The following is a 21,131-nucleotide window of genomic DNA, read 5'->3' as shown; positions in this document are numbered from 1 at the left end:
TAATCCATCGGGCTGTGAAAGTCAGGAGGTATATTCATCTGTGGATCCGACTGTACCATCTCAAAGGTAGAAGATCCTTTGTGAAGTGTGGTGTTCAGAATTCACTCAGACATTTTATTTGAGTTAAGACTTAACCAGTAATAAATAAAGGTTTAGAACCTCAGATTTTGCACACCAGTACCTCTTTGCAAAGTCAAGAATGATGATCAAAAACAACAGGCTCTGGAGGAACAGCTTAGTGAAAGAGATTATTGTTTCCTGTTTGGATTATGACAAAAGTAGAAGTGAGGGCAGAGTTGAGCAAATTTGTAGCTCTGAAAGAGAGTACCAAATATTAGACTGTGGGATTTTGAAAGTGCAATTGTATATGGATTAGGGTGAGGTTTTTCAAGGAGCAGATACAAAGGAAACAAAATTGAGATAGGGTAGGGAGGTATGGATACAGAATGGCCCATTATGATTAGAGATGACCTTATCTCGAACATGTTGAAAGTAGCACAGCCAGGTGAGACAGTAAGGTCAAGGGGCTGGCTGTAAATATTCATACTGTTTTAGATCTACCTTCATAACTTGTTTCTTGACCTTCAAAAGATATATGTAAAAACACACCCAGAATTCTTGGCTCCTGCGCCGTCTTTAAAAACACTATATAATGCAACTGATTTTCATTCACTCCAATCTTCACTTTTCTGTGCTTAAGTTCCACCAGTCATGTTCTGCCCATTTCAACAATCTCCTCAAATCTATTACTATCCTCCTCGTTGTTGGCTCGCTTGTACATTTTGAACTCTGAATCGATTCAAATTCAAGACATTTCTAAGCCAAGAAATATGGGGATAGCAATATGTAGTTCCCTCGATTTTGAGGGACATTGAAGTTTTCCCTTCCAAAATGTAATTATTTTGGAGTAGAGTGGAAGATAGAACAAACACAAAAAAGAAGCTTTTTAAAATAATTTTAAAGGGATTGATAATACTGTGACAGAGCATGAACATTTGAATGAAGCATCAATGTGTGCTTCAATAGGCTATGCAGTTTTCTCGGAGTATGGAAGGGAAGGGCATGAACAACCAACTTCACTGTACTGTCTTAAGCATTAGTTAAAAGAGGTCACTTACGGTTCAATATCAACAGTTTGCTCCCCAGGACCAGGGGTTATTGTCAATGCATCAATGCTATCTAAAATCAGGGCAAAACAATAGCAAGAGGTCATTCTTCAATCATGCGTCAGTTAAAAAAAAAGAATATTTTTGTAATATTAACTAAAACAGTCATTAGTTCATTCTGTGTGACATGGCTTCAATCTAACCAACCCAGGGGATATTTGCATTTTACTTAAGACATATGGCAACACAAGAACCAGAGCAGGACATTCAACCTGAACCTTTTCCACCATTAAAGAAGAAAATGGCTGATATATACTCCATTCACCTGCCATTAGACCTTATCCCTTAACGCCATTTTTCTAATAAAAACCTATCCTCTCAATCCTTAATAGGTTGAACTGACCCAACATTGACCATGTTTCGGGAAACAGTTTCAGAATTCCATTCCTCTTGTAAAATAGAGCTGCCTGATTTCACTCCTTCCTCAAGTTCAAATTTTAAGATTTCACCTCAACACTTTGAATTTCTAGCAGAAAGGCTAGATGCAGTATTTTATTGCTTTAAAGATGCTTATTTCTATTTCCTTCAGTTTAGAATTTAATCAAACTTATACAAGCAAGTATCAATTAAAGCTTAAACTACAATATTGTTCTAATGAAAAAATTGTGTATCTGAACTCAATCTATTCACTCTATGTAATGTTGTCAAACTGAACAGTATTCATGCGTCTGACTAAGGCTCTGTACATTTGAAGTATAATTCTTCACTTTTCAATTGGAGCTCTTTGAAACAAAAGACAAAATGTCATTACTAGTTTTGATAAATTCTTGTGCCTACACATTAGTTTCTAATGTTACCTAAGTCACTTGACTCTCAAAGCTAAATTCGGGTATACCAGTTTCAAAGACTGTCAGAATACCAAATTATAAATAACTTCCTCAGCAACAGATCATCTGAAATTAGGATGGATAATGCAATTACAATGTTATTCAGGAAATGTAAGTTGGCACTGAACATTTAAAAGTCTTTTGGTTTATCCTGCTACATACATGGGTTCCCAAAATCCATCATACAGCAGCCAAGAATAAACATTGAAACCATTTCATTGTACATTAAACAGGAGACCTTTACCAGTTAGAAACAATGTGTACCTAATTAAATTCATCCAGCAAAAAAAGTATGAACTCAAGCTCAAGCACAAGCACTTAGCAACAAAAAACATAATCAACAAAAGACAATGTAAACAAGTCTGACGAAAGTCATTTAACATTGTGTTCAAACCTTGCTTAAACTGCAATCTAGCAGAATTTGTTAAACTGCTTGGCTTAGAGAATATGACCAACTTAAAAAAAAAACCCAAGTATAACGACGTTGAAACAACTCCCTGAAATTTGAAACAAACCATATTCAAGATTGGATCTTCTCAATGAAAAAAAAAATCAGTACCTTTACAGCAAAGTTAAACATAAAATACTCACTGGTACGGCCAAGCAGGATGCGTGGTGTTGAAGGGGTGAGTGGCAGTGCAGTGTAAGTGCCAATGTAAGAAGATGAAATGACACTGCTGAAAAGGCCAGAGCCTTGTCTCACTGGACTTAACATCGGGGGTGGTGTGTAGGGTGGGAGCTCATGCGTCCTGTCCAGCAGGTGATCTCCCATGATTCTTGGTGAACGGAGCTGACTTTGGTACAGCGTAGCGCCTTGATATGAAGCAGAGAGGTTGACAGAAGGTGGAGGAATGTAGAGGGGCTCTGGTCGATGCCGATACTTCTTTTTATCTCGCTGAGTTCTGTAGCTATCTTCGGACTGTGAACCACTGGGTTGACACTTTCGGATAGATTCCTAAGAAGTTTATAGTTTGAATTTTATTTTTTTTTAAAACAAAGATTGAGAATAAATAATGCATGGAAAATGAAATATTAATTGAATAATCAGCTGAGGATGTGAAATGAAAACAGAAATTGCTGGAGAAAGCCAGCAAGTCTGGTAGCATCTATGGCTGGAAAGCAAAGTTAATAGTTGAGTCCAATTAGCAGATCCCTGGTAATCTGGCAACTGGACTCAAAACATTAACTCTGCTTTCCCACCACAGACACTGCCACACCAGCTGTGTTTCTCCAGGAATTTCCACCTTTTGTTTCAAATCGGAAGATATTGTTCTGATTCCTTTTTGCATGAAGGCTATGTCCCCTTTCCAAGCAAGGATTTCCCCCTCATCTCCAACATTAAAGATGAACTCAGTAAGTACATAAGATTAAATGAAGGAAAAAAAATGGTCAAGAGAAAAACAGAATGACTGTGAAAACAAGGAGCACCAATCATCCAAAGGTACAATTACAAATTTAAAAATAAGCATGTTAAACAAAGAACAGCACATCTAACTCTGTACCCTGCTCATGCATCAGTAGATGAAACAAAAATTGAAACAGAAACAGATCAACATGCACACACTTTCCCTCTGAAAGCCTTGTTAGTGGGAGTAAACAATATATCTTTAAGCATACAGAAGAAGCAATATTACAGCACTCCTTCGAAAGCAAGTCAAACAGCTGGCATTAGCATGAGAGCATAATCCTCCACTGATTTCAAAGGGGTAAGGGTGTGGCAGAGTTATTAACTTGAGGACTTTTGGAAAGAAATTTATTTTCCCTTATGTCTCAGTAAAACCATGAACTAAGGATTGTGAATGTGAAGACTCAACTAGCGATTTGGCTCATTGCTGGTTGATGACGTACACAGATAAGCAATGTGAGTTTCAAACGGCATTAGCATTCTAGAGAGGATGGAAGTAAAACAGCAATGTATAAAATTTTGCATGTCTTTAAGGTTGTGAGAGACGTAATCTCTTTTTACTATGGCTAATCTACATAGCCTGCAGGTCCCCTGGATGCTACAGGCAATCCACCTAACCTGAACATTTTCAACTGGGGGAGGAAACCAGAGGACCTAGAGGAAATCCACAAAGACACCATCAGTTGCCCCAGGTGCCTGGTTCTGAGAGGCAGCAGTGCTAACTACTGAGCCACCGTGCCACCCATTTCATACAGGTGAAGAGGAAATCAAGGTGACTTTTTGTGTTCGAGTAAGTAATAATTGTATTTTACAGAATAAACAGGAGCAGCTTCCAAAATATTTTGAAGTATAACATGAAGAACTGCATATGTTGGGCACTGGAAACAAAAACTGAAATTGTTGGTGGTACATAGCAGGTTTAGCAACTTCTGTAGGGAGAAAGCAGAGGTAATATTTCGATTCCAGTAACTCTTCAGAATGACCAGATGTAGAGTCATCATGATATTAAAACAAAAGGTTCACTTTGCTTTCCATAGATGCTGCCAACTGGCTGAGTTCTACCAGGAATTTCTATTTTCATTACTTTAAAACATAGCTGTTTCATTACAAGTAAATCTTGTGAACAATGGACCATTTTAATCTGAATAAAAAACATGTAGAACAGTCATGAGCCATCAAACCAAGGTGGTCCAAGGAGGAAGTTCACTTCCTTACAGTGAGATTAATCAACGACTGATGTTATGGGTTTTTTGCATGCCAGTTTCAGGCCATCTTATAGAGTCATAGAGATGTACAGCATGGAAACAGACCCTTCGGTCCAACCCGTCCACTGCACCTTCGAAAATCTTTTAGTGAGCATTTTAGAAAAACATTTGTAATTACTTTGGACATTTCCACAATCTCTGGCACAGTCAGGGACTATACTCTTAAATAAAAGCTCTTCCAAGCTTAATTATATAATTTTAGCTTTTAATTTTTCCTCACAAGCCTTCATTTGTTTTTCAGTTCATAATTCAACCCCACTCAGACCATTCACTTCAGGTTTCCCAGCATTGCCTTTTGTCCCCCCATTCTATTCTCTGAGATTTTCACCCATAATCATCTAAGTTAACTTACTAAGTTGTTCTAGTCATAATACTTAATAGTGAAAGAGGCATACAGACCCGTTGGCCCAACTCATCTATACTAACCAGGTTTCCGAAACTGAACTAGTCCTATTTGCCTCTGTTTGTCCCTTATCCCCCTTTCCTATCCATGTACTTGTCCAAATGTCTTTTAAAATGTTATAATTGTACATGCCTCTATCACTTCCTCTGGTAGCTGGCTCCATATACACATCACCCGCTGTGTACAAAATGTTGCCCTTCAGGTCCATTTTAAATCTTTCCCCTCTCACTCACCTTTAACGAATGCCCTCCAGTTACGGACTCCCTTACCCTCGGAAAAGACCTTGGCTATTCACCTTATCTATGCCTCTCATGATTTTACAAACCTCTACAATGTCACCCCTCAGCCTCCATAGCTCCAGGCAAAAAAATCCCAGCCTCGCCTGATAACTCAAACTGTCCAGTCTTGGTAGCATTCTTGTAAATCTTTTTTGCATCCTTTCAGTTTAATAACTTTCTTCCTGTAGATGGGCGATGAGAATTTTAGGTAGTAGTCCAAATGTGACTCTACAAGTATATTGTAATGCTGTAACATAACATCCCAACTCCTGTATTCAGTGATCTGACCAATGAAGGCATTAATGCCAAACACTTCCTTCACCACCCTGTCTATCTGTGTCGCCAATTTCAAGCAACTATGACCTGCACCCCTAGGTTTCTCTGTTTAGTAACACTCCCCGGGGTCCAACACTGACTCTGTCAGTCCTGCACTGGTTTGTCATACCAAAATATATTACCTCGCATTTATCAGAATTAAACTCCATCTGCCATTACTCAGCCCACTGGCCCAGTTGTTTAATATCTTGTTGTACTCTTAGATAACCTTCTTCACTTCACTGTACTACCAATCTTGGCGTCATCTGCAAAGTTACAAACTAAGTCTCCAATATTCTCATACAAATCATTGATATAAATAATGAGCAACAGTGGACCCACTATCTATCCTTGAGGATCATCGATTTTCCTGCTCCTCGGATGCTGCCTGACCTGCTTTTCCAGCACCACTCTAATCTCCAGCATCTGGTCACAGGTCTCTAGTTTGAACAACCCTCTAACTCCTGTCTCGCCAATTGGCTAGCTCTCCCTGAATTCCATGTGAGCTAATCTTATGAACCAGTCTACCATACAAAACCTTGACAAAGGCCTTCCTGAAGTCCGTATAGCCAAATTCTACTTTTCTGTCACATCTTCAAAGAACTCAAGCAAATTGAGAGACATGTTTCCTCACGCATACAGCCACGCTAACTATCCCTCATCAGTTCTTGCTTTTTCAAATGCATGTAGATCCTGTCTCTCACAATACCCTCCAACAACTTTCACCATTGACATTATGCTCATGGGTCTATAGTTCCCTAGGTTTTTCTTACAGTTTAAGTAAGTACTGTTAACAAGTTCAACAGTTAACAGTTCAATGAATGATTTACATCATAAATCTTCTCCATAAGACAATGCAAATCAACTTTCTTTCACTCCAAACTTTGTTCAGGGTCTTTTGCAAGTCATATTCTCAGATAAAAGTCATAACCCTTCTCTTCAATGGGCTTCCCAGTAATGACCTTTATGTGTGTATCGATATTTGTGATTTCATCATCCTTTGACCAAACTTGGAATTGCATATTGTGTATTTTTTCTCATTGCACCAATAATATTTCCCCTCAGAACAATAAAATAATTTTCTATGAAGATAATTTGTCAAAGACATGAAAACTGCTTCAGTATTTGAAAAGGTTCTTCTCATAATCTTCTTGTATTTCTGTGTTCAATATCAGCAAACCATCATCTACAGCTCTTGTAGCAAACTCCATTCCTTTATCATTGACATCATTTCATTCCCTACGAGGCCACCTTCCCAGGCCGGATGGGCATCTGCAGCATGGCATCTCATTCAATCATGTTACCAACCAATCTACTTCTCCTTCTGCACAGCTGCCCATCTCCACCTCCACTGCATGAGAACCTCTACTGTAAAATACCTATCTCGACCACTCCATCCCTCTGATACTAACCTTTGTGGATTCTCCCTCTTATCCAATATCATTGCTGATCAAAGTGTACGCCTCCTCAAGCTCATTCTATCTTGTTTCTCAAACAATCTGCAATAATTTTTAAAACGGATAGCAAAGAAGATTACTGCCACTTGTCATCTCCTCTTTTGTTCCCATTAGGTGGGAAGGAAGATAGACAGGTGGGACAGGTCATGAGAAGTGCTTCAGAGAACATCTCTGAGGCTCTTTCAACTCACTTTAAAATGTCAATTTTCCTGCTCCTCGGATGCTGCCTGACCTGCTGTGCTTTTCCAGCACCACTCTAATCTTGACTCTAATCTCCAGCATCTGCAGTACCCACTTCTGTCTAAGATAGGAAATATTAAGTTTTTGTAGCTACAGTAAGTATATTTCCCTGGCTTTGTGGGGAAATTAATCAACAAGTGTGAAATTGATGCATAAAGGCTGGGATGACAGCAGACAGCATTCCTGGTTTACGCTGAATGGAATAGAAGGGGAAAAAGAGAAGCATTTTAATCCAATCGAATGACCCTTCTCAGGAAAACATATGTATACACAGTAAGCAAAAGGCAGATCTGAGCTCAGTTGTGATGACTTTCCATGGCCAGATAACCTGGCAACCCTTAACTGCAGTGCCTCTTGCATTTACAAATGGTCACTTGGGTGTGGTGTGCAAGGTAGCTGGTGCACAAATTGCATTTCTGTACAAGGAATTTGCAGGAATGATAAGGAAAAAGCATTTAAAATGGTGAGGGCAATACTGGTTGCAACAGCCGTCCATCAGAGAGCTACTATCCAAACCTACACCATCATAAAGAAATACAACTTGTCCACCTGTAATGCTCTTTGTAGGCAAGAATTGTTTCATCTGCAGTCAAAATTTGACTTTATAGTGGATCTATTTCTGAACAAATTGACGTGAGACAACTTAACCAGAGTAGATGATTACCAATAATAATCACAGGATCTGCCTGAAATCCCGGTTGAAGAACTCTGCATTTGGCAAAATCTTAACTATGAAATCACATTATATCATTATTAGGCGCAACAAAAAGCAGAAAGAAGAAATGGCAGCACTGTCATAGAGCAAACTTGCATGGTTGCAAATTTCATTTCTCAAGGTCAAAGAAGGTATCTGAATTTTTAAAAAACGTGGTTATACTGGATTTTGCACTAACGACCCAAAGATTACCTTTGGATCCAATAAAAAAAAGCACAGATTAAGAAACTGACAATTAACAAAGTATTTAATGAACAGAAATGACACAAAGTACAACAGAGCAATAAATGTATTTTTAAAACATCCTTCTCAGGACAGATTCCTTGAAATGTGTGTTACAATTACTATCTCTTTGAGCAAATATTGCTTAAGTAGTGCTACAGAATGCCTGGCAGTGACATTGATCAAGATTACAATCTATTTTTTATTATCATTGGAAGTGAAGTAGATTCTTCAGCTGACCGTTACCTCACTGAAAAAACGCTGGACAGATGAGATTCCTTTCAGCGAGTTGCTAATGAGTTGAAATACGGGACTACAGGAGTTTCTTTTTTCAAAGTCACAGGGCGATAGCAAGGCAGGTAAAAGCAAACAAAAACACAACAAAATTTAATACAGACAAGAATCCCTTTGCATCCCAGGGGAATCTGGTTTATAATACTAAATAATTAACAATCCTGTACATGTTTGCATGCAGGACTTTTATGTCCTTTATATCAACAGTAAACTATTTAAAAACTGAAAACCAACTCACTTTTATTCAAAGATCAATTATCTATGAATCACAAATTGCACAATTAATGAATATAGCCCAGGCTTGTAACCCACCTCAACTAATAACTTCAGTTAGTATTTTACCAACAGTCTGGTCCTAATTGAAACCATGCAGCAAAAGCCATGCTCGTTTCCCACCAGAAAGCAAAGGGTTTCAAACAAAACACCATTGGCAGGGTTAGTTGCAAGAATGGCAGCACTCACAGAGGATGAGCAGGGTTGGGCCACTGTGGGAGCGTGTGGTGGAGAATCAGTCATCTTCATGAGGACTGGCATTTCATCATCTGACACAGAGTTGGCAGGCTTGTCCTTGGCAGTGGTGGCCTGCTTGCTGGGCTCAGCAGGCTGAAGCTTTACAGGCACAGAGACAGGCATGATGATGGGCATGAGGTTATCCACCTCTTTAGGCTGCTTCTCTCCTTCATCCTGTACAGACAACCAAAGGCTTTCAGCCTCAGTTACAGAGGGGTCTAAGCAAAGCAACACACCTGAGATAGGTCAGACAGGATCTAGAAGCTTTCTAAAGTAATACCCCTGGTTTCTAAATGTTGTTATACATCAAGTGAATCTTTAAAATTAAATTTCAAAATGTTGTCTGACACACATATATCAAAGTCAAAGACTTGATGTACTTGGCAGGATTGGCTTAGTTTCTGCAGAAGTTACTTAGTTTCAATTGTCAATATGCATTTTATTGTAATCCAATGTAATTACAGATAAATAAGTTCAATTTTCAACAAGTCTATGTTTTAAGTAAAAAATATCAAGTTTAAACAAACTGTACTCACCAAGCAAAGACTCTGCAAATATATTATCCAAATATATCAACCAAACATAAGATGGTTGCTCCAGTAATATTACACCATGTTAATGGGCTACCGGGTGTTCTGAAATTTAATGGACTCAGCAGGCTTTTCCACACTCAAAGTGGTCTGGTAGCTTACATTCCAGTTCACTCTGGCATGCAATGAAGGGTTCCCTTGGGTCCTGCTGCAGTTCTCCAAAAGGATTTTGGCCCTCTTCCCCACCACTACTTCAAACTCCTGTTTACCATCTTCTCCATCCAACAGAATAATTGCCAGCAAACTCCTGCCAATGTCTTGCTGTGAATGGAAGATCTTACCCACCACTTACTACACAAGAAATCTCTAAATTTTGCATGAAGCAACCAGCAGTATATCTATTATTTCTATGAGCACCGTGGCTGTTGAAGGAGCAGTACCAAGGAGGCCAGGGCTGCTCAATCCTGTTGAGCTTTGTCAAAAAGATGTAAATGCTGTCTAAGTTCCCAAAACATCATCACGAAATGCCAAAAGATGGCAAGCATGAGACAATTATATAACCGACACAAAAGGAATCTCTACTACTTTAAAAATTAGCAAGGCTGACAGAATAATGAAACAACAGACAACTGAGCAGTAAAGACTGCATCGTGTTTTAATGAGCAATAAAGGCAAAGCTTGTCACAGTCTATGAATCACCTAAACGTACTTAAGGTGCAACAATAAACTATTCAGTAAAAATAACTCATTTGGTTAGTTCAATGGAAAGTAATATGAAGTACCCACTAATGATGAATTCAGCTAACAATAAAACAAAGTCCAAAATTCTACATCAATTAATAAGCAGTCTCAATTCAATTTATTGTAGGAATTGACAAACACACGAAAAGGACCATTTTTAAGTTCTTACAACTTAAAAGTGCAAAGTTTTTTTTGCGAGGGAGAAAAGACTATGCAAGTAAATGGCCATTTGACCAGTTGGACTCTTGGTTGCTCAATGCATCAGCAATGTAGCTGGTCACATTCCCCGATAGTTTCTGGCAACCATGCAGTTTTTTTTTCCCCCTGAAGGTGTTAACCCAACTCCATTTTGAAAGTCATGTTAATTGCTGCCTCCACAAACCTTTCAGGTATTTCCTTATTACCACATGCTGGTAAAGCAAAAAACAAAATTCATGCTGCTTTTCCCAATTTAAATCTGCACTCTGATTCTAACTCTGCCAATGGGGAGTTTGTCACTATCTACGCTGTACAGATCCTTCATGCTTTTGCACACCTTCACCAAACCTCTTCAATACCTCTGGCTTCATGTCTGAAGTCCCTCATCCCTGGAACCATTCTCAAATCTTTTTCACCCTCTTTATGAAACCTTTACATTATTCCATAATCATAGTGCTCAGAATTAAACAATATTCCTGGTGAGGCTCAATTAGCACTTTATGAAGTTTTATCGTAACATCCCTGCTTTTGGACTCTACTATGGCCATGTATGAAGGCCTAGACTTTAACCATTTTCTCAACTTGCTGGTTCACTGATGATTTGTGCACATATACCTCCAGGTTTCCCCATTCTTGGTCCTGCTTTAGAAGCACACCTTTTAACTGAAGATGCTCTCGTGGCTCTTTCGATAAAAATATTCGATTTCCCAATGCTCTCCATCAAATTTCAATGGCTAATTACTCCGTCATTCCACTAGTTACCTCCTCTCTTTATTTGTCATGATTGTTCTTCCATTGTATTATATTTCCAAGTTTTGTTCATTAGCAATTGTTTAAAAAATATCTTCTCGCAGAGCGCTTCAGAGAACATCTCCAGGACACCCGCACCAATCATCCCCACCGCCCAGTGACCGAATGTTTCAATTCCCCATCCCACTCTGCCAAAGACATGCAGATCCTGGGCCTCCTCCACTGCCACTCACTCACCATCTGACCCCTGGAGGAAGAACACCTCATCTTCCGCCTCAGAACACTTCAACCCCATGGCATGATGTGGACTTCACTAGTTTGCTCGTTTCCTCATTTTCCCCCTCCCCCCATCTTACCCCAGTTCCAACCTTCCAGCTCAGCACTATCCTCATGATCTGTCTCACCTGTCAATCTTCCTTCCCACCTATCTGCTCCACCTTCCTCTCTGACCTAATCACCTTTACCCCGACCTTCATCCACCTATTGCACTCTCAGCTACCTTCTCCCCAGCCCCACCCCCTTCCATTCATTTCTCCACCCCGAGGCTCCCAGCTTCATTCCTGATATAAGGCTTTTGCCCGAAACATCGATTTTCCTGCTCCTCGGATGCTGCCTGATCTGCTGTGTTTTTCCAGTGCCACTTGAATCTTAACTCTAATCTCCAGCATCTGCAGTATCTACCTCCACCTAAATAATATCATGCCTACCTACTGAACAAGAAGTCATTAATGCTTATGAAAAACAAAGGCCTTAGTGCTGATTACTGGGAAGTGTCACTGTATACCTTTCCCAATCCGCAAAACAAATGGTAACTATGGCTCCATTTTCTGTCACTAATGCAGATTCATATTCACGCTACAACAGTCCTTTTTATTCCTTGGACTTCCATTTTTTTCTGGCAAGATTATTATGTAGCATTTAGTCAAATTTCCTTTAAAAATCCATTTATACATCTACTATTAGTACCCTCTATTACCTCATCAAAAAAATCTCAAACCACTTGCTGATCTGTAACGTAGCAACTGTGGGGTAAAACCAGCTACTTCTTTTGTTCAGGCTTAAAACACAAAGATCTTTTCATACACTTGATATTGAAAAATGGTCTGCACAAAATGTAGAAAATTACACTTTTTTTAAGATCAGCTTGAAATTTCTCAAAATAAATGAGCAAGTCTATGATTGCATTGTCAAATCTACAACAAGAACTAATGATCCAAATGTGAGAGATTTAAATCACTGGGGCTATCACCTGTCCAACATTAGCAACTGCACATCGTGACACCACAAGTCATGACCAGAACAGAGATAGTTGAGAGGTAATTAATTATCCCTGGTGGCAGCGCTACTGAAAGGGACGAGGATGATTTTATGCATGTAACATGTTATATTAACCATCTTCCACATACTGCAGTATTTTGCTGGAGACATCTCCTTTGTTACTTGGCCGTAGTATTGGTCAGTAGTTTTGTTGTTGTATTTTGCAGAGATTCTGACTGCGTAAATAGATGGCTTGCAGCACATTCTCCCCCATCTACAATTCACTGATGGGCACACTGGTATAAAACTACCCTCTTTTAATACACAGTGGGCTCTAGTGTAGCTTTTAAGTAGAAACTTAGAGAAAAAGTTTGGTTTTGGATTCCCAAACATTTTACTGAACAATGATACTAAGGACTGCCATCTTAATCCTGTGTCAATTCCACAAATGTCCTTTTGTGTAAAGGCCAGTTTGCACCAAGCAATAAAATATAGCTGACAAAATGATCAGCCATTACCACTGTTCTTTCACTTGGATCTGTGTTATGAAAAGGATTACACGTTTCAATATTTCATCATGCAGCTAAATATTACTTCAATGATAATAAATCACCATTAGATATACATGATCTGGAGTCAATTACAGAACTGACAGGATTCACACCCACTGATATTATCTAAACATCCACCTAAAGATTGATGATATGACTGATTCTTTTGTCATAAATCTTTCCTTGACAAGTCATTAAACACAATTACAATAAATAATGACAATAAGGTTCTCCAATAAGTCTAAGTGCTTTATTTTGAATATTTCAATTTACATGATAATGCACTCACGTCTACATTCTTAATCTTGTTTGCTTACAACTGACTTCAATCTTGCACAAAGTAGTTTCCATCTCTACTCAATCAAGGTTTCAGGAATATTATTAAGGGATTCTGTCCTGTAACATTCGTTCTTGCACTCCAGTCCCTTAAACTTCTGCTAAATATGAGGACTTTCAGAAAAGCATTAGGTTACCAATTCATTTCACAACTGGACACTTCTGCAGGGCCAGAAATTCTCAGTTTCTGACGTAGGGCTCGTGGGCATGTCTCCATATTTGACAGTTAGTCACCAGAAATTTATCAGCTTATGCTTAGAAATAATGCCATACTTCATAACAAAACCAATTTGTCGCTTCAGGCTACAAAATCTCATTATAAAAAGGGCTAGGTTGCAGAGACCTGGATGACATCCAGCGATCTCTGCAGATAGTCTTAGGGTCTATGGACATTTTCTAAAGTCAGGATCCCAGTCAATCATGACAGTCTCCAGTGCAGGTTAAATAAATGCAATGAAACCAAATTTAAATAAGTGTGAGATAAGATTCATTTTAGATGAAAGATTTGATTGAATGTTTCAGTCTGCTTATCCTTTTTACCAATAATTTGTTTAAGTTAATCTCATTGAAAATACAGTTTAGTAAGCAGCAAGCTGTTTTCTTAAACACGAGTATAGGATATATTTCTGTAGTCATTACAAGTTTTAATATCATTCCACATACTTACTGACTGTTTGGGAGATGTCCTCTGGCCACCATGAGACCTCATGTGGCCATTAAGGGCAGGTAAACTCTTGAAATCTTTGTGGCACATTGTACACGTCAATCTGTTCTTGATGTCTGCCCTTTCCTGGAATGGAAGCCTATTTTGGCCACTGTTTGGAGACAGAGTAGCATCCATCAACAACTTTTCCTGGCCGTAGGTAGCAGCAAGTGTCACAGTAGTCACTAAAATCGAATTTCAACTTGGAACAAAATCTATTTTGCCATTTTCATGCTAGCCAATTGTATGACTAGACAAGGTAACTTAATAGATATTCAAATGGTGTAGTAATAGAATAATTTAAATTCATCATCCATGTTGGGAATATTTTAGAACATGGCAAATAAACTTGATTAGTTACTTGCATCAGGTAAATCATTAACATGCTGCATTTGGGCCTTAATTTGTGCCTGCACAGAAAATAAACAGCTCTGTAAAAGAAATCACTTGTAAGGTATATGGCAGATTTCAGCCCAAAAGAACTGTGGATCACACTTTGTGTCAGACTCGACCTACAAATTTCTTAGAGCAGAATGAGTCAGATTTCATATTTCTAAGACACCACTGAGGTAGGGATCATAAATCAAAAACAATGCAGCTGGTATAAATTACCAATGGGAAACACCCAGAATCACATGGAAACAACAAACATAATGTGGACAAAATGAAAAATTCTTCAACTTTTTTCTGATTTTATCACTGTTGGGTAAAACCAATTAGAGTCAAAGAGATATATAGCATGGAAACAGACCCTTCAGTCCAACTCATCAGTGCAGACCAGATATCCTAACCTAATCTAGTCCCATTTGCCAGCACTTGGCCCATATACCTTTAAACCCTTCCTATTAGATACTGATCCAGGTGCCTTTTAAATGCTGTAATTGTACCAGCCTCCACCACTTCCTCTGGCAGCTCATTCCATACACTTACTACCCTCTGCATGAAAAAGTTGCCCCTTAGGTCTCCTTTATATCTTTCCCCTCTCACCCTAAGCCTATGCCCTCTAGTTCTGGATTCCCCCACTCCACAGAAAGAACTTTGTCTATTTATCCTATCCATGCCCCTCATGATTTTATAAACCTCTATAAGGTCACCCCTCAGCCTCCGACACTGCAGAGAAAACAGCCCCAGCCTATTCAGCTTCTCCCTATAGCTCAAATCCTCCAACTCTGGCAACGTCCTTGTAAATCTTTTCTGAACCCTGTCAAGTTTCACAACATCCTTCCAAGAGTAGGAGACCAGAATTTCATTATTATGCAAAAGGAAATTGTTCATAGCATTTTACATGTATAACAAAAAGAATTGCAATATTACTGCAGTTGCTTCAATTTATATTGACCACCCAACAATATAAAATGAAGCAACTTTAGAAGAGCGATGATGTTACTTAAATTTGAAAAGAAGTCCTAAATATAAATCCTAACTGACAAAAATTCTTAGAAATTCTCTTTCTATTCCTTTCCTTGAAGAAATATTTGATAATAATGCAAATATTTTGACTGAACTGGGTTTTACACATTAATCTTTATTATAAAGGTGCCCAGTATACACTGAAAGGCTACTTTAAAATATTACACACAGAATTTTGCATTTAATTATGGATTTTGATATTTATCAGCTTCAGAGAGTAAGGGAAGTGCTATGCTTCAGGAACACAGATATCACGCTTCATGGGGAGACCATTCGGAATAGTCTTTCAAAAATCCCCATCACAGAAGGCAAAAATCTTCACCCTCAAACATCATCCCAGCAATTTAAACCTTTGCAAGAATAAGCTCCTTCACAGCAAGTAACCTTTCTGAAGTTCTGATAGCAACTGACAGCTTAAGATAAAATTGGATCAATAGTTGAAACTTTTTTTTGAAGAAACAGAAACTATATGAAGAATTACACTTTCTCCAACAGTTTCATCTGTACAGTCACAGGTGCAGATTCTAAATGAAGTGTAACAATGAGGGTGGGATGAATGTAACAAGTTAAAACACAAAGATGGAAAAACTTATTTGGGACAGAGCAATGAAGATCTAAAATAAATTAGTTCCAGAAAAAATTGTTTAAGGGTGCACTTCCCCTATACATTTTCTGATTTAATCAAATCATATTGCTTAAAATACAGAGTTTGATTTTGGGAGATTCTTAGACAGAGTTGGGCCTTCACTTTCAGCATTTCGGAGATCAGTGATCATTATGGTGATGTGGTTCACCATTTCAATTTAACTTACACGTTCATCATTAATTCTTTTGGAATGATGCCAAATTTATTGTAGTATAATTATAACAGCTATGACAAATGAAGGGAAGCACAGCAAACAGACCTAAAGGCTTCAACAACTTGAAGCTTATATAACTGTGAATTAACTTAGCACAAAGAGCACTTAACTGGAGTACAGTAATGAAATGACCCTGTATATGTGCAGTAGGGAGGGATATTATGGAAATTATTTTCCCAGTTCCTGCCTCAGATCCAGGCCAGGGAAAGGTTGAAACTTTAAAAACAACTTCTGGGAACACAAGTGGAAGCTCATCTGCTGAGATACCATGAAGCATCAGAAGCCATGGTAATGAACACATTTTTTTCCCATTGTTAATAATGGTGGCATTGGGAATATAAAATTGGAGACAGAACAACTGGAGATAGAACAACAATTTCATGTGCTCCCCAAGTTTAGTCTGGATCAACTGTGCATACACTTGTCAGTTTAACTAAACTACTCTATTTAAATATATCAGGTTAGCATAATGGTCACAAACACCAAAGCACAGCTCAACAGCACAATAAGCAGTTTATTCATCTTATTGGCAGGACCTGTAAAATCCTTTTTCGAGTGAACCTAGTTGCCTCATAATGCAACTACAATTAACTACAAATCTCTAACTCCTATGAAAGGCATGTCATGGCACGGTATTGAGAAATTGAAGCCAAACCCACCCAGGTGGGGAAGCAGGTGGGGAAAAATAAAAACTAAATTTGAGACAAGGCAGTGTTTAAAAATATTATGGTTTCTGAAGGACAAGGGTTTTTCATTTTCACACAAAGATTTATGAAACTAATGAAATGTCAAAACAAACTGTACAAAGCTAATGTTTCAAGTCTAGATGACTCTTCATTATAGCCGAAGTGAAGTGTAGAGGGGACAGCATTTATGCTAGCACAATGCTATGTGAATGCCTCAGTTAAAATAAAAGGTCTTTATCTTCCTTTTGTAGTTTATACAGAAAGTTAAAGGTGCTTTTTTTTGGTTTTCTACATTTCATGTGACATCACGCAATTGCTAAAGGATAATTTGCATTTATGCCACATAGAATAAACATACAATTCGAGATTCCAAGGGAGTTTCAAAAACTCAAGAGTTTTCTGTTGCTTAAGCAGAATGTCTTTCTAAATAGCTACTAATTATGAAAAATAGTTCAATACCTGAGTTCAACAGTCGACTCCACTGGCTTGACGTCAGTCAGAGAAATCTGGAAGAAAAATCTGCAGTAAATCTTTCCAATACTCTGATGCAGTAAGTTCAATTCCAAACAGTACAACATTCTCTGCTTTTGACAAGAAATTGTGCACGACATTAAATATGTTATTTTACTAAAGAGAGAACAAATGTGATTTACAACTAATTTTCCACAGGTGGTCTTCATTTCAAAACTGACTTATCTTTTGTGCAAACACATTCCCAAAACCTTCTGGAAGGAAAGAAGATTGTACTTGACAAGCATCCATTTCAAGTTCAGCTCTACTCTTTCACAGGACATGATAATCCGGTTATCTGACTTAAATAATGTTCAATGGTATAGCAAGCAATGAGGGAGATGCAAGACTCTCCTCAGTCTTTGAAGAATTTATCAAATTCAACTTGGGGTAGCTGGTGAGCTATAAATAGTCTTACAACTTCTAGGACTGGAAATCAGAAAGGATCTTCACTCCTGGTTTCTACCCGGTGGTCCAATCAGAAAATGTGTCTCTGTAGATTTTGCACAAGATCAAGACAGGATAGGATGGCTCCATCAGAATACTGCCACCTAACCTCTGCTCACAAAGTAAAAGTGACTAACATTCACCAGCTTGGTTTACCTATCAAGCACAGACAGGGTTTTGGACGTGTACCATATCATATACCAGTGCTTTCAAAGGGCAAGGGAACAAACTGAAAGTGAAGAAAAGCACTTGGAAAATATGCTCCTTAGATAATATCTTCAAAAGGGTTAGAGCTGCTAGGACAGGTGTTAGAATGTACATTAAAGGGGGATTTGTATATTAACAGTCATTTTATGTTCTCATTGAACAAAGGAGTAGACTCATTGGGCTGAATGTCCCACTGCTGCTCGTAAGCTCTGGTTGTGGGGGATGAGGCAGCTGAGAGGGAGGGAGGGAGAGAGGGTGAGAGAGCGTGACAGCTGAAGTGAGAGTGAACACTGATGCAGGTATAGAGACAAGAAAGAGACATGCATTAGGGACATAGCAGTTAAAATAAATACACTGATATAAATAATTAAATGTGCGCCACACAGGTACAGTCTCACTGAAATACCCCAACAAGACAAGGAAGTAACAATACCAAATAAAAATTAAACCAAGTTATTTGAGGAGACATGGAACTCATCACACCTGCATCATTCAGAGGTAATTGCCATCTCATAGAACTAAGGGTCCAATGTTTCATCATTTGTGTCTGCATGGTCCCTTTCATACTTACTCAAATGTTTCAACAACACAGCATTTTGATCTGACATCTTTTCATGGAGGACTAAATGCCAGAACTCACTCACTGTCAGAGGAATATTATTGACAGCTTAACTCTATAATATGGATTTTGGTCTCAACTTTTTTATTTATCCTTCACTTTTTAAGTTCAGGGTTAGCTCATCCAAACCTGCCCTGGATAATCTATAATTGTGAAATACATTGACATAGATTCTCGGGTGATGGCTGGACCAAAAGGTATGAGAATATGTTAGAGAAGGTAAAAATGAAATCAAGATGTGTGCAGCATAGAGAAGGTCAACACAAGTGATTTGTTAATTTCTCAATGCTTGGAAAAGAAAGTCATTTCTATTTGATTTCTATGTTTGGATAAATGACCATTAGCCTGCATATTGAATGATAGATCACCAGAACGTGAGTAAGAACTCTGAAACAGAATGAGATCTAAATCAACTGCACAACATAAACATTTCAAACACTGACCAGTGTTACACTGCCAACAAAAATATCAAAAACACCACGTATAACATTACCATGATATCTGTTTCAAGAAAAATGGGGGGCTTTCACATTATACAACTCAGGATGTTCTTTCTCCAAGAATTTTGAATATAGAAGTTAGTTGTACACAGAATAAATTCAGCTAACCAGTAACATCAGACTTTCTGGTCTCGACAGTAAACATTTACAACAACCTGAAGGTCGGTTTTGAGATATAAAATTGGACTTGAAAAACTGGGACTTTTTTCCTTGCAGCAGAGAAGGTTGAGGGGTGACCCTATTGAGGTTTATAAAATCATGAGGGGCAGAGATAATGTGAATGACAAGGGTCTTTCTCTAATGTGGGGGAGATCAAAACTAGAGGGCATATTTCTAAGGTGAGAGGAGAAAGATTTAAAAAGACTTGAGGAGCAACGTTTTAAGACAGAGAGTGGTTCGTGTGCAGAATGAACTGCCAGAGGAATTGGTAGTTGCAGGTACAATTACAACATTTTAAAAAAACATTTGTATAAGTTCAAAAACAGAAAAACTTTGGAGGAATATGGGCAAAACACAGGCAGGTGGGACTAGTTTAGTTTGTGAACATGGTCAGTGTGGACTGGTTGGACCAAAGGGTCTGTTTCCATACGGTATGACTCTATATAATTTTAGCTACTGGATAGATGACTTCAGAATAAATTAATCTAAGACACTCAATCACAATCCACCCTCACATTAAGGTGACACAGGAATTGTATTGTTTATTTTGCTTTGTGTACACTAAGTGATTGCTGAATTCTAAATTTCACTTACATCTTCATACTTAACATTAAAAATAGAATTTGAAGATCTATTTGAGGCTTTCACTTCACAGAATTGTTACAGCACAGAATGAGACTATTCAGCCGATTGTGCCTGAACTGGTTCTACTACCTAGTACCAACCTTCCGACTTTTCCCCATATCCCCACACACCGTTACTAATGAATTAATCTCAATTCAATCTGCTGCCACCATATTTCCAGGCAGTACATTCCATACCCCCTTGATTTGCTGTGCAAAAAAAGCTTTCTCCCCACATCACCCCAACTTTACTTCATCTGGTTGACTCGTCATCAGTTTTCTAATTACAGTCTGTGCGTATTCTCTGAAATCATTGGTAATGTTTCCAGATCAGAAGCTTCTATTTGTTATTGAAGCAGAACAAGCTTCAGCTAGATTTGTTTCCATGCTGTATGACTCGATGACCCAATGAATATTTCAAAAATTCTACAGCTGTGTTCTTAACAATTGCATCACTCGACTCAGCAATTTGCCTGAAAACACTGAAAAACATTTTAGTAACAGTAAAGAAAAAGGTTTCAAGAACGATCAGATGGTTGACATTTATGAAATAACTGAGGTGCAAAGAGACCATGGCAATGTTGCTGAGATCCAGATTATTCGATCATCTGTTGTTACTATATCCATCCCTTCTGTGAACATCTTCAACAGTCCCTCTACTGCTTGTCCTGAACTTGTATATTTACACGCAGTGAACATTTGCCTCCTCCAATGCACCTCTGGTAAACCTGAGGCCATCCAAGAAGTCATTGTTAGGTTGCAACTTGCACTACAATCTTTTCTCCTGTCATCGCTGTGTTCCTTTAGTACTTGGTGATAAAACATTTGGATTTGAGAATATTCATCCCTATTTTCAAATCCTTGCATGGTTTTGCCTCTTCCTGTCTCCATAATTTCAAATAGTCCCAGTGATGCATTAGGTCTGAACTAATCCTATCTCAAAGACT

General features: G+C 38.3%; 1 protein-coding gene across 8 annotated transcripts in view; it reads right to left on the bottom strand.

The window, feature by feature from the left end:
* LOC132819732 (transcriptional-regulating factor 1) overlaps positions 1-21,131 on the bottom strand; it is a 278,026-nt gene that overhangs the window by 43,097 nt on the left and 213,798 nt on the right. For 7 of the 8 annotated variants that reach the window (XM_060831421.1, XM_060831420.1, XM_060831424.1 and 4 more), the window contains 5 exons: positions 17,579-17,625; positions 14,128-14,275; positions 9,050-9,271; positions 2,585-2,948; positions 1,119-1,179 (listed from right to left, as the gene is read on the bottom strand). In XM_060831421.1, the coding sequence (XP_060687404.1) occupies positions 1,119-1,179; positions 2,585-2,948; positions 9,050-9,271; positions 14,128-14,275; positions 17,579-17,625 (842 nt within the window). The remainder of the gene's footprint in view (positions 1-1,118; positions 1,180-2,584; positions 2,949-9,049; positions 9,272-14,127; positions 14,276-17,578; positions 17,626-21,131) is intronic. The other variant, XM_060831428.1, reaches the window with a different exon arrangement.

The sequence above is a fragment of the Hemiscyllium ocellatum genome, chromosome 10 (genome assembly GCF_020745735.1).
Source record: "Hemiscyllium ocellatum isolate sHemOce1 chromosome 10, sHemOce1.pat.X.cur, whole genome shotgun sequence".
Classification (NCBI taxonomy): Eukaryota; Metazoa; Chordata; class Chondrichthyes; order Orectolobiformes; family Hemiscylliidae; genus Hemiscyllium; species Hemiscyllium ocellatum.
This window is presented reverse-complemented; position numbering and strand designations above follow the sequence as displayed.